Below are 13,626 nucleotides of genomic sequence, written 5' to 3'. Positions count from 1 at the left end.
TGCGAGTGGAGGTTACATTATGACATTGCAGAAGGATCTTCGCGGCCACATACATATACTGTATACGAGACTCTAACGATGCCACCCGAAATCCTACTAATGATCTCGTTTCTCTCGGTCGAGAAGAAACATGGGAAGCCTTGAAGTCCTCAAGAACCACTTGCCGTGGGAAAGGGCAATTTTATCCTGGTGCCCAATTTTAGATCTTGCTCACCGTGCCAAGACTTGGGGCATAATCTCATTGTTTGGGCTCGCTCTTTGTCTCTTATGGGGCAAGGGAGAAAGGGTATCATGACCACGTCGAAGGAGTCTGGTGTATCTAGTGCTTAAAAGGTCACAGACGGCGGCTGTCGCGATGGATACAGATTCTGGCCTCTGCACATTGCGCAACTGTGGCTGTAGGGCAAAGTGCAGCCACAGATCTCTTGTGCTCCCGAAGACCGAGATGGTGATCGTACGGTATTAGTGTCTCTTTGTTTTTTGGTAGCAGGGGGATATGGATCCAAATGGTGGCAGTTCCATTCAGGCGGTTGCCCCTGAAGGGGATAGTCTAGTCCGGATTCGGAAACCCCATACCCCCTGGCGCGAACCTTGGCACGTGGAGTGGTTGCTGTGCCCAATCAGAGCTCCCAGAAATGACTACATCTTGTTCCACCTCAACTTCAAAAGCCTGGCCCGGAGATTTGAAGCACATCCTTCTCCGTACTCGGTACAAACATCTGTCTTCAAGAAAAAGTCGTTCTCCTAGGCCCGTCCATCGCCTGAGAGGCTTTCGCCGCTTACGCCATGCGATCGTGAAGCGCTGTTGCCCTCACACTCGCAGCCCCTTCTCCCCCTCAAGCCACACCAGTGCAACATGATCCTCCTGATTTCCCCTCGATCGTGCATAGGGCTGCCATCGAGGTTGCTTAATCCTTCAGCAATGTCACCATAGGAGCGCTTTCGCTCGTTTCTGGCCCCAAAAAGGGGACCGCGGCTCCATGGACCGCAGCATGGCCATCAGCCCAATTTCGGTATAGAACCAACGGTAGGGGTGTTCCAGGTTGATGGGTGGAGTGAGTGCCCTTTTGTCATCCCCTCCGCGGGTGCCTCGTCGCAGAGGGAATGGTACAGACGCTTCGTCTGGGACCTCGTCCGTACATATGGGTCGCGTTTTGACTTTGCGGTTTATTGATTTTCTTTCTCTCCCTCTCTCTCTCCTACGCTTTCCATTCATTGCGGTGTTTACCTTTGCGTTTGCAGGCTATTGCTTGCGTCCAGTCCTTCCTTTACGGGCGACTCCAGTCCACACACTCCTTCGCTGCGTGCTTCTTTCGCCTTTCCTTTTTTACATTCACTCTTTTTATATCTCCGTGTTAAGGGAAACGCTACATCATGCATTTTAACAGGTTCGCCGCCAGCTTGCTGGCCACGGCGGCGGCCTTTACGTCTACAATGGCATCACCAATGTTCGGCGCTCGCTCTCCTGCCGTAAAGAGAGCCTCTTCTCCACTAAGCCTGGCTGTGTACTGGGTGAGACACGCGCGAATGGGTACCATGTCTGGTACGGGCGGCTGATTGTGTATAGGGACAAGGACCCAACCAGAAACGCTTGGCCGAGTTCTGCGCGGATACGACCATGGACATCATCCCCATTGGTTTCGTGAATGTCTTCCCAGATCAAACCGCCGGTCCGGGAACAAATTATGGCAATGCTTGTGGCGGTGTTACCTGGAAGGCGCCCGATGGCACCCAGACGAGTGTCTATACAACATGTGACGAGATCGCGACCGACATCGCTGTCTGCCAAGGTATAGGCAAAAAGATCTTTGCCTCGATCGGAGGTGAAGCCAGTGGAAACTTCATCGCCACGTCACAGTCCGCCACAGACTTTGCCGACTTCCTTTGGGGTTCGTTCGGTCCTCTCCAGGACCCGACCATGGTGCAATATCCCCGACCGTTTGGTCTCAACACCGTGGTGGATGGTTTCGACTTGGATATTGAGTCGGGAAGTGATTTCGGATATGCCGACCTGGTGAACGAGCTGCGAACCAGGTTCGCCGAGGCCCCTGACCAGCAGTTCTACATCTCGGCCGCACCACAGTGTGTTGTGCCTGATGCTCATCTTGACGACGCCATCAAGAGCTCCTCGATCGACTATCTGTATGGACCGCCAACCCCATGCTCATCCCCCGAATTAACGGTGCAGAACTAATGTGTCACAGCTTTATCCAATACTACAACACCGACTCCTGCTCGGCAGCATCGTTGTTCAGCTCAGGTTCTCTCGACACCAGCGCCGACATCACCTTCGGTTGGGCACAGTGGCTCAAGGACAACTCGCATAATCATGACATCAAGATATTCTTGGGTCTACCGGCGTCAAAGACCGCCGCCAATCCCAACCACTACTTGGACCTGGACCAGGCGCAAGCACTGATTGAGGCATATGCCTGCTCGGGCTCGTATGACTCTATCTTCGCCGGTGTGATGCTTTGGGAGGCCACCTACTCGGACAACAACCAGATCAACGGAGAGAGCTATGCCGCCAATATCAAGGACATCTTTGGCAAGCTTTCCTGCGCAACGCCGCCGACCACGTCCACCACCTCCTCGACCACTACCACAACAACGACAACGCGCTCGACAACCACGACGACGACCACAACTACGACCACTACTACAACTACTACTACCACGACGACTTCGACAATCCCAACAACAACACCCACCACCACTACCACCACAACGACAACGACAACAACGACGATTCCGGCTGTTCCGACTTCGTCTTCGACGACCAGCGTGCCTGTTCCCGCATCGACGTCGTCTTCCACAACCAGCGCGCCTGTTCCCACATCGACCTCGTCTTCAACAAGCAGTGCCCCCGAGTTCCCGGCCACAACGACACCAAGCACGACGTCGGCAGCTCCTGCTCCAACCACGACCTCGACGACGACTTCCAGCCAAGGTCCTGGCCCTGTTGGTGGGACCACAACCTCGACCACCAGCTCGACCACAACGACCTACAGCCACCCTGTTGGCCCTATTGGCGGAACGACTTCTTCGAGCAGCACGACAACTACCTCTAGCCAGACACCCAGTCCCGTCGGTGGAACCAGCGTGCCTCCTAGCTCTAGCACCACATCGCCGGCAGCAACCACCAGCCCTTACAGCTATTCCCACGGCCACGGTTCCTCGTCCACTTCCTCGGTCTATGTCAGCCCTGCAACAACTTCCAGCTCATCTGGAGCCTATTCGACCGGCTGGCAGTGGGGAGACTGGACTTCGGCCGGCAGCAGCAGCAGCCCCGTTGCTGCCGCGACAACCAAGACCTCGACGACAAGTGGGTATGCCGGCTGGGAAGACTGGTCGGTCACGACGAGCACAACCTCCAGCCCGGCTGGCGAGTACACTGTGACCGTCTGGACCACGGAATACACCGACATCGGTCCCAATGGCTTCACCAAGCATCCGTTCCACTGGACCACCTCGGTCCCGGTTGCGGCGGCCACGACCACGGCACCGTTCGCGTGGCCCACTCAAGGCAATGGATGCCCCTTTGGATTCACCACCACCGTGACTGTCTGCTCCGTGTGCGCTCCCACCGTAACGACGGTGACGTTGACAGTTCCCGTTCCCACTGCGACTGGCATCATGACCCAGACTGTCGTGCCTGTCCCGCCCACCGGTGCAGCGGCAGCGCCCTTGCACCCGTCCGGCACGGCTGAGACTTCCGTCGCAGCGGCTTCTGTCTCCTCAAGCTGGCCCAGTGGCGCAGCCAACACGGCAACGCCTGTCGCAGCTGCATCTACCTCGCCAGGAAGCAACAGCGGATGGCTCGCACCATCTCCGTCGTCCGCATCCTCCACCCCGGTGGCCCCTATCAACGTGACGCCCTTCACGGGGGGTGCCGCCGCTCAGAGCCAGCTTCCTGGCACCATGCTGAGCGTAGCCATGTGTGCGGCTGTTGCTGTTTTTGGACTGTTCTTGTAAAGCGTGCATTTGTTGTAATGGATTGCTGAAGTTCGGGCACTGAGCCAATGTCAAGTTGGCTGGCCATGTTGAGAGAGCATTGGGAAACAAGGAAACAAATGTGACGAAGAACGACTCGTTTTTGAAATCTATCTCCTACACATATACGCCACCCCCTTCGTTCCTTTCCCAATAGCATGGCAAGCAGGCACAGGCATGTTGTTGTTGCCTTTTTGGATTTTCGACTTTCGAGAACCATGGTTGGTGATTCTTGTTTTTGAGCGAATCTCTTCAAATGCACTCCGTGCACTCTGTATACTGTCTGTATATGGACACGAAGAGCTACCAGACAAATAAATAAATAGTCACGGTACATAGCTGCATTCAATCAAGTCAGCCACGTCAAACGAGACAAGAATCAAGCAGTCGTAGTCCATAAATATTGCCTCCCCGTAGTCATGGTCTTGGACTTTGGCACTTTACTCGGTACTGTGACAATAATATTGTTCGACACGTGGTTGGATTGGACGGAAGGGGAAGCATGTTGATTTGATTGTGTGCGGAGGCGCAAACGCAAAGCTCAATGGCAAAATGGCCTAAAATCCTTCCCCCTTCCGCCTCGTACCACTTACTGCTATCATACCGCCGTCTTTTGTCGCATCCAGTCGCTCTTTCTTTTTGTGAACATTATTCTTGTGCACACACACACTCCTTTGAATATGACAGTCACCCGCACACAGGCGGGTAAAACACCCAGGTACGGGCCACCAAAACAGAAACCGTTGGCGGCGTCTCGGTACTAATACACCACAGAAAAACAGTGCGGCCGGACTATGTCGAAACCCCTGGGGTGTATGCGAAGCGTCGGTCGCGTAAATCGCTGGCCGTCGTCGAGGAGCAGGGCGTGCACGTTCCCATCATTGCTCAGCACGAGGACAAGGACAAGGACACGATGGCCTTTGCGAAGCGACGCGTCGACAGCGTCGAACCGGAAACCATGAACGGGCATGCCAATGGACATATCAAACCGACGGCAAATGGACACATCAAGACAGAAAGTCAAGAGAAGGCCTCCGCGGAGCGAGTAGTGGACGGATGGCGACCGGGAATGGACCCCCGAGTCGATACCTCAGGACATTTCGAATTTGGAGGACCATGGGGAGTGACTGCCATGATGGTTGGCTTTCCGTTGCTGATGTACTACATGTGGATTGGTGCCACGTACTACGACGGCAAATTCCCGACTCCCAGAGACGGCGAGTCTCCCAAAGAATTCCTCTACAATCTCTTCCGCATGGCCTACTATGGCGCATGGCCGTCAACAAAAGCCTGGGCCATTTACTGGACCTTCTGCATCTTCGAGAGCGCTTGTTATTGCTTGATGCCCGGGATCTGGACCAAAGGCAAGCCCTTGCCCCATGAGAACGGACGCAGGCTGGACTACTATTGTAGCGGCATGTGGTCCTGGTGGGCGACCATCATCGTGGCTCTGGGGCTTCATTTCTCGGGCCTCTTCAAGCTCTACACCATCATTGACGAGTTTGGCCCGATCATGTCGGTGGCTATTATTTCCGGCTTCGCCGTGGCAGTCATCGCATACGCTTCGGCCATTTATCGAGGCAAGCAGCACCGGATGACGGGGTATCTGATGTACGATTTCTTCATGGGTGCAGAGCTCAACCCCCGCATGTTTGGAATTCTGGACTTCAAGATGTTCTTTGAGGTTCGCTTGCCATGGTACATCCTTTTCTTGATCACGCTGGGCACCGCTGCCCGACAGTATGAGCTGTATGGGTACGTCTCCGGCGAGGTCGGATTCTTGGTCATGGCGCATTTTCTCTACGCGAACGCGTGCAGCAAGGGCGAAGAACTCATTGTACCCACCTGGGACATGTACTACGAAAAATGGGGGTTTATGCTGATCTTCTGGAACCTGGCCGGCGTGCCCCTGACCTACTGCCACTGCACCATCTACCTGGCCAACCACGCCCCAAGCACCTATGTGTGGAACAAATATGCGCTTGCTGCTTTGTATGTGGCATACTTGTTTGTGTATTGGGTTTGGGACACCACAAACAGCCAGAAGAACCGCTTCCGGTCAAAGGAGTCGGGCGGTGCCTTTACCCGAAAAGCCTTTCCACAGCTACCCTGGCAGACAGTTGAGAACCCCAAAGTCATCAAGTCGGAGCATGGAGGAACCATTCTTGCCGATGGCTGGTGTAAGTTGTCTGTGGTGGACCATAGTTGCTTGACTGACGCTCTCACAGACGGCTATGCGAGGAAGATCCACTACACCTGTGACCTCTTTTTTGCCCTTTCATGGGGAGCAGTGACGGGATACAGCTCGCCCTTCCCATGGTTCTATCCTCTCTTCTTCACGGCCATGATCATCCACCGGGCCGCACGAGACATCCAGAAATGCCGGAAGAAGTACGGCAAGGCATGGGAGGAGTATGAGAGACAAGTCCCGTATTTGTTCATCCCTGTGAGTTGGAGCCTTTCGCCAAACATGCCATCCTGAGACTGACAGCGTTCTAGTATGTATTCTAGACAATATTGATGTCCTGCCGCTTGGCGACGCCATTTCTTAGCGTCCCTTAAATATCTGCTTTTGCATCTGCTGGACACAAACTCTTTCTTTCCCCCGTTGTGTATCATCCACCAAACCACGTTATATATATAACGCCCCCGGCGACGGGCATCCTCGCCGACGACATCATATCTCTCGGCGTCGTCTCGGCGTGCTCAGAGGTATGATGTCGTCGGCGATGGATTTTCTGCCCGTCGCCCGCGTTAGCATGCCTTTTTCTGCCGGCGCCTTCTGCTTTGGGTCGAGTTTTGTTTGACCTTCTTTTGAATTCTCTTCACAACTCAGGTTTCATCACCACGAGAAGTGAATCAAAGAACCTCACCATCACTCCAGCACTCTGTAACAACAAGGCCGGTACGTGTCTGACCCTGCCCTCCGCCGCTTCCGCTCAGTCCAGCAATCTGTCACGTCTTTCAGAGTTTGTCTTCTGAGAAGTCACTGAACAATCTCATCTCATTCGCGTGTGAAGACCACTGTGGTACCAAGTTACTGACCTCAACCCCAACTCAGACTTTCTCTGGCCATCCTCTCCCCGATCTTCAACTTCTCATCAACTCAGCTCGACTCGACACTGTGTCACTTCACCAGCAAAACACCTGGTCCGTGAGCGAGTCCCAAGATCCAGGAAAGTTTGAGTCGTGTCCAAGCCTCAGCAAAGACAACGTACCAAAACAGTGAGTCTCATCCCTCTCCTTCACCTCTGTGTGAGAGCGGCAGTTGACAGCTTCGTCGCAGGAACTTCACTTCAAGGAAAGACTCATCCACTTACTCCCGATAGCAACCATGAGATCCTCAACCTTGATCATGGCGCTTCTGGTGGCAGTCTTGTGTGGCTGCGGCATCGAGGCCGCGATGCCAACACCATTCCATGGTGTTGGCATCGTCCCCAACATGAACGAGTCGGTCCCGACAACCAAAACCAGCAGCAACAGCGATGACTTCTTCGCCACTCTGCCCACCAGGACTCTGACTCTCTTCACTGCCGCACCTCCACCAACCCTGACTCCGCCCGGCTTACCTTTGACTCTGTCCACATTTATCATGCCAACCTCGGTCCTTCCTCCAGAGTTTACGCCCCCATTCGAAACCGTCACTATTACAGCCACCAGTGTCAGTACCACCTCGATCTTGCAGAGCAGCAGCGCCACTACTTCTTCACCTTCGATCTCGTCATCTTCTGTCTCTCCAGCCGTCCCTGTAACGACGATCACGGTTTCTCCTCTGCCTGCATCTCCAAGCGCCGACCATACTGGCGGCAACAGTCACCTCTCCGCAAGCAAGACCACAGGAGATCTTGGCATGAACACTTCTGCTGTCTCGAGTCCCCTTCCTACAGCTACATCAAACACCACCGGCAGCACGGCCGGCAAGCGCAAGTCGCTCAGCCGCGCCCAGAAGATTGCGGCAATCATGACACCGATCTTGGGGTTGATCCTCATCGCCGTCGCCGTCTTTATCGGATACTGGCTGAGAATCCGTCGCCGAGAGCGCCAGCGGGCCGACCGCCTGGAGGAGCGGGCCCGCTGGTTCCGACAAGACCACAACGACTGGATCCGATCGCAGATGAGTGGGTTTGATGACAGCAAGGTCGGCCTCCTCAGCCGGGACCCGGTCGCGACGCCGACTCTGAGCAGCACCGACACGATCGATCGCCCGAGAACTCGCTCTCAGCGGTTCCCCGGGTCGACGGTCGTGGTCAGCCGCCCGGAGGAGGCGCTCGTCGACCGGGGGGTTCGGCGACGCGGCGGCGTCGAGGGCCTGCGCAACTAAGGGCGCATCCGGCTGGATGGAGGGAGGGTGGGCGCGTGTGCGTGGTCAGGGCGATGGGTTTTTTCAGCCTTCGGGCGTAGATAGCCTGACTGGCTCTGTGTTTTAAGACAGCAGCAACAGTGTGTCATATGACACAAATCAGAAATGATTTTCTTTTGGCCACATGTTCCTCTCCTTTCCTCTTCTGTTGGCTGTAAATAGTCGCTTCTTCAACAAGCGGTACGTATTCTGTGCGCCATGTTCGTCCATCCACTGTATGTCTGAGGACAATATACAGCGTTCGTTGCCTGACGCCCTATGCACTCTCCGTATCTAGACAACTCTCTCTCTCTCTCCCACTGTCACCACCTTGGTCGTCTGCACTACACATCTCATCACTCGAACGCCATCCCATCCCATCCTATCATCCCATCTCATCCTATCATCTCATCTCACCATGACTACGACCGCCCCCAAGAGACGGCAAGAACGTGCTCCTGACGTACTCGTCGACCCCGACCATCTTGAAACCCTGCCGTGCACTCCACGTGCGCTCCTCCCCCTTGGGCCAGCTCAGCCCTTTCCCCTCGGCGAAGACGACGCGGTACCGCTTGATCATGTCGCCGGGGTCCGCCTCGCTCTCGGCGCGCAGGTGGCCCAGCGGCCACACCTGGCGGACGACCTCCGAGTCCACGCCCACGTCCACATCGGCCACGGCGCGCTCGATCGTGTCCGCCAATTCGCGGTACGTCAGCGTGTCGCCGGCGATATAGACGGGCGTGTTGACGGGCGCGTCCGGCGTGAAGAGGAGCTCCGCCGTGCATTTCCCAATGTCCGCAGCCGTGGTGGTGGTGATCAGGTCGTCCCACGAGTTGAGCGCCGTGATTTGGATCTTTTCCCGTCCTGCTGCTGCCGCTGCTGCTCTGTTTCCTTCAATCGCCGATGACGAGGCCGGTGGAGAGGGCAGCCTCTTCACCACGCCCCAGAAGTCCTCGAACAGGAAACTCATGAAGATGCCGCAGCTGACAATCACCCAGTCCGTCGTCGTCGTCTCCTGGCCCCTCAGCAGCTCCCGCACGTCGATCTGCTCGCTGAACATGCCCTGCCCGCCCTCGCGGCCGATGACATCGTAGTCCACGCCGTACTGCCAGGGGACGTAGTACGGGACGCGGGCCTCGAGGACCGCCCGGGTGACTTTGGTCACGGTGCCCCGCGGCAGGGTCATGCCGCCGGCGTGGATCACGGCCGTGAACGGCGCGAACAGCGCGGCCAGCGCCGCCTGCGACGACGCCTCGATGTCGCCCGCGATGATATCGACGCCGCGGGAGCGCAGCTCGGCCTGCAGCGCCTGTTGTGCCGGCGTCGGGTGCGCCAGGCTCCGCGGCCGGATCAGGAGGGTCAGGCGCGTTGTGGTGGCGGGCGAGAAGCGCGGGTGTGCGAGGATGGCGTGGAGCATGGCCAGGCCCAGTTCGCCGGCGCCCAGCACCAGGATGGATTTCGTCCGGGGCGGGAGTGCTTGTTGTTCTTGTTGAGAGGCCATCGGTTCGAACCGAGGAAGGAATATATAATTACTCCGTCACAATTCCTAGAGCACCGAGTAGTATAGTAGTACCAGGAGTATAGAAGAGAGGTGAGGAGAGGAGAGTATGCAAAGCCCAGTCGGTCCAGGTGATGAGACAGAGAGACAGACAGAACCTGCAGGAGAAAGGGGGGAGGGGGATGTATATACACGAATATATGTACACTACGTATGGTATGTATACAAGGCACGTATATGTCATACTTTGCATAGACGACCACCCCCACCCTTCCTGCTTTAGATATACACATAGTACAACCCTTACTCTGACCCTCAACAGAGCAGCGACAAGCACTTGATTAATAATTAGTAACTCAAGGGTTTGCTCTCTCAAGGGGCTTGCTTCCTCCATCCCTACCATACCCACCATTCCTACGATGCCCAGATACCTGGGCGGGGCAGATAACAACACCTCCCTACCTCCCTAATTACCTGTGTATGTAACCTCGTATACAGAAACAGATAGCTAGCTACAGTAGCCTGATTCTATGGGCCTCGACTGGTCCGTCACACATAATAGAAACTCCTCCCCCTTTCTTAACGCCGGATCCACACCAAGTCGATCACCCACAATGCTCATATTGATACGTACATACATAATACGTAATAATAGGTATGAACGGTATGAATTACCAATCCGTGCTGGGGCACGGGCACCTTGGCTCGGCGGCACCAGGGGGGACGTCCGGAGTTTAGCATTTCATACCGGGCTTGCCATAACCTACCGTATGTTCCATGGGACTTGGGTTGGTGGTGCAGATGGAGCTAGTGACGACAGGCAGGCTGTCTTTCTCCCGTTACCTCCGTGCCATCCCTTGGCACACCTTCTTGGCCCTGGAAATAATGGCAGAGACGACCACGAACGAACTTGATGGGGTTACATCGAGAGAGAGAGAGAGAGAGGAAGAAAAGAAACGGACGGATACGGAGAGGCAGAAAAGGAGAAAAGTATGGTGCTGATCAATCAATTACAGGAAGAAAAAGATATGCATCCTTGTGGACATACTGTAGACACAGTATAGAATTATACAGTATGTATGTGATTTTATGGTCGAACACTTGGAACGTCCCATCAAACTTACCCATTTACATGGCGGAAAAGATAGTATAGAAGGCATGTCAACAATACCCGTCGTGTCCCAGTCCCAGTCCCAGTCCCATGGATGCGGTTACAAGGGCCCCTCCGCATCCACCATCGTTGATTCCTGCCAACACACACTTTGCCTCCCTGGCCCGTCCCAAAAACTTTTGATACCCGCCTAAGGCGCCGGCACTGACGGCTTCCTCCCATACACGATATGTAATCGAGTGTACAAATGATAATTAGGGTTGTTCAGGTCTTTCCTCGCCCCGGCCAGGAGAACCTCGACCTCTGCAGGCTCCCATCCCAGGACCCGGGTGAACAGTGCCAGACTGTAAGCCTGCATGGCTTCGGTCATGATCTCATTCATATTCTCGCCCAGCTCTCTCTGATGAGGATCTTCGGGCCATGGCGACAGCGGAACCTTGAGAGTTACATTAGGACTCTCCACGACAAAAGCGGCTGTCTTACCTTGTGGACTTCATGGACCACGTCTTGGAATCCTGCCCGGTCCACGAGACCTTTGATCTGTGGACTGATGTTCATGATGCGACCGAACTTCTCGGCCGCGTTGGTGAGTTCGGTTTGCCACTGAGACAGAATCAGACCTGGATACTGCACCAAGAACCATTGTTTGAAAGTCATACCGTATGCCAGTATGAATCTTCTGGAAGACTGTCGTCATCCGTGCTGCCCCATGCTACACCCAAAGGTCAATAGTCTTGTTCCGCTCCGTACGGCACGGGATTCCCTACCTTCAAAGTCGATGACTTCCACCCAACCCCCGGGTTTGAGATTTTCCATGCACTGCTGAAACAGCTTCCCCCAGTCCGCTATACTGCCGCCCTATAAGATTAAGCCAGTCAGGTCCGGTTGGGAGCGTCAATGATTGCTTGCTCCGACAAGACGCGGAAACATCAAATCGGCCTACCATGTGTCCTAGGCGGATAAAGTCAAACTGGCGCTGAAACGCCCACTCTACCTCGCAGTCATCTATGAGGAATTGCAGATTCGGCGGGATCCAAGTCGGCTGGATCGGGGATAAATCTGTGGCGGCAACCTCTGTCATGGGGAAATTGTCGGCGAACTGGATCGCCCTGGGGTGAAAAATCAGCCGTGGAAAAAAGCATTTCTGGGGTTCCAGGCCAAGCAGACCAAATTCCAGTGCCGGTGCCTATGTCGAGAACGCGTTGGGGAGTGCCAATCGGTGCTTTAAAGAGCTCTCCCCCAAGGACCATGGATTGAACGTGATGAAGGAGGTCGAGTCGTTCCTGCTCCTGCTCGTCATTGGGAGCGAAGTATTGCCCAGCCTTGTAGGAATGGTAACGGCGGCCATTTTCGTACTGAAAGTCAAAGGCGCTCGAAGTCGCAGCAGTATTTTCGGAGTAGGCGCCGATGCTTTCAGCATAAGCAGAATCGTTGTCACCGTCAGCCGCCATGGAGACGGGTCTTCAGCGGGCCGTGGTTGGAGGCTCCAAGAGACTCTGGTTCATATTGCTGCCGCCTCGTCAGGGAGCGGCCGAGAGAGCAAGTGGAAGAGAAAACCACAGCAGAAGAGTTTATCAGACTTGGGCTAGGTATCTCAGCCTGCAAGAATAATTGCGAGCCTAGATCCTAAGCGGTTTTCTGCGCATCGGGGCATGGCGGGTCCACCAAAACATGGGCGACGGATAAGCGGCGGCGCTGGGCGAATGGAAAACCTGTTCAATTGTGATGGGCAAGCAGTTTAACACCATAGCTCGTAAGCATCCATCAGCCATGGGTCGCTGCCCCCGATGTTCGCCGTTACGAGCGTCATTGTGGGTGTGATTGCAAAAGCCAGGCACCTTGACCGGGGTTTGTCTAACCCTCCACCTAGTGGGGAAATCGCGTGGCTCAATGGCTCTTGTGTTTTTTTTAAATATCTGTGTAGATGGTCGAATCGAATCGGTTCGTCTGTCCTGCGTAGGAGCGCCATGGCTGCAGTAGTTCCTGGTGGTGCACATGGCTGTTGTCGTCCCACCCGTTAACGAGTTGAATTTCCGGAAAAGAGGTGGACAAACCAGTAAAAAGGATGCATCTCACTGCACAGCGGACAACTGAGAGGGGCCTACTCGGCAGGAATTGCTGGTGCGCAGGAAGTGCGCTTGGGAGGACCCGCCCTGGGGCGGGAATATGCAGCTCGTGTGAGTACCGAATACCTCGTAGAGTAACGGCCGCTACCAGTGACTTTTGATTTCCGAGCTGGTGGACGGCGGGGCATACAGTCGTTGTGAGAGAGTGTGGTGGATGATAGTTGGTGGTTGGTGCAGTGGTGGATGGTTGGTTGGTTGGTGGACACAAGCCTAGTGCAGATGTTACAGTAAGTACATGTAGATGCCTGCGTCAAGGCAATCATCGCAGGCAGCTACATACAATACTTCTACTCGGTACTCCCACCTCCACCTCCTCCACCACCACCACCACCACCACGACACCAACGAATTGAGATCGGCACCCTACCCCTCCGAGATGCCTACGCCAGATATCTATCCCCTCCTGGTAGAAACCTCACCGAGTGAGTTGCATGCCCATTGTCAATTGCTGCAATTGCTGATGAGAAGATAGTTTGGAGCCCTGGAATAATGTTCTTTGAGCAGGACATCTAAGCAGGCTCAACATGTTGAAGCGTGGCCTGTCTGTCCTTCTCTATCA

At 55.0% G+C, this 13,626-nt stretch overlaps 5 protein-coding genes across 5 annotated transcripts; 3 read left to right on the top strand and 2 right to left on the bottom strand.

Annotated features, from left to right (window-relative positions):
• Positions 1 to 1,374: 1,374 nt before the first annotated feature.
• Positions 1,375 to 3,975, top strand: AYL99_00703 (hypothetical protein; the record flags this gene model as incomplete). Its single annotated transcript, XM_018832219.1, has 3 exons — positions 1,375 to 1,512; positions 1,568 to 2,142; positions 2,205 to 3,975. 3 exons carry the CDS (start codon positions 1,375 to 1,377, stop codon positions 3,973 to 3,975), a joined length of 2,484 nt encoding a protein of 827 aa, XP_018698098.1.
• A 698-nt stretch (positions 3,976 to 4,673) lies between these two features.
• Positions 4,674 to 6,504, top strand: AYL99_00702 (hypothetical protein; the record flags this gene model as incomplete). Its single annotated transcript, XM_018832218.1, has 4 exons — positions 4,674 to 4,711; positions 4,768 to 6,173; positions 6,222 to 6,439; positions 6,493 to 6,504. The coding sequence occupies 4 exons, from the start codon at positions 4,674 to 4,676 to the stop codon at positions 6,502 to 6,504; spliced, it is 1,674 nt and encodes a 557-aa protein (XP_018698097.1).
• An 823-nt stretch (positions 6,505 to 7,327) lies between these two features.
• AYL99_00701 (hypothetical protein) lies at positions 7,328 to 8,314 on the top strand (the record flags this gene model as incomplete). Its single annotated transcript, XM_018832217.1, has 1 exon — positions 7,328 to 8,314. One exon carries the CDS (start codon positions 7,328 to 7,330, stop codon positions 8,312 to 8,314), a length of 987 nt encoding a protein of 328 aa, XP_018698096.1.
• A 421-nt stretch (positions 8,315 to 8,735) lies between these two features.
• AYL99_00700 (hypothetical protein) lies at positions 8,736 to 9,833 on the bottom strand (the record flags this gene model as incomplete). The annotated part of the gene is made up of 1 exon (XM_018832216.1): positions 8,736 to 9,833. One exon carries the CDS (start codon positions 9,831 to 9,833, stop codon positions 8,736 to 8,738), a length of 1,098 nt encoding a protein of 365 aa, XP_018698095.1.
• Positions 9,834 to 11,131: 1,298 nt separating this feature from the next.
• AYL99_00699 (hypothetical protein) lies at positions 11,132 to 12,392 on the bottom strand (the record flags this gene model as incomplete). Its single annotated transcript, XM_018832215.1, has 6 exons — positions 11,132 to 11,377; positions 11,425 to 11,544; positions 11,601 to 11,653; positions 11,709 to 11,799; positions 11,885 to 12,050; positions 12,109 to 12,392. 6 exons carry the CDS (start codon positions 12,390 to 12,392, stop codon positions 11,132 to 11,134), a joined length of 960 nt encoding a protein of 319 aa, XP_018698094.1.
• Positions 12,393 to 13,626: the final 1,234 nt, after the last annotated feature.

Source organism: Fonsecaea erecta (assembly GCF_001651985.1).
Source record: "Fonsecaea erecta strain CBS 125763 chromosome Unknown Scaff1, whole genome shotgun sequence".
NCBI classification, from domain to species: domain Eukaryota; kingdom Fungi; phylum Ascomycota; class Eurotiomycetes; order Chaetothyriales; family Herpotrichiellaceae; genus Fonsecaea; species Fonsecaea erecta.
The sequence above is the reverse complement of the archived record's forward strand: the minus strand, read 5'-3'. Positions and strand labels throughout refer to the sequence as shown.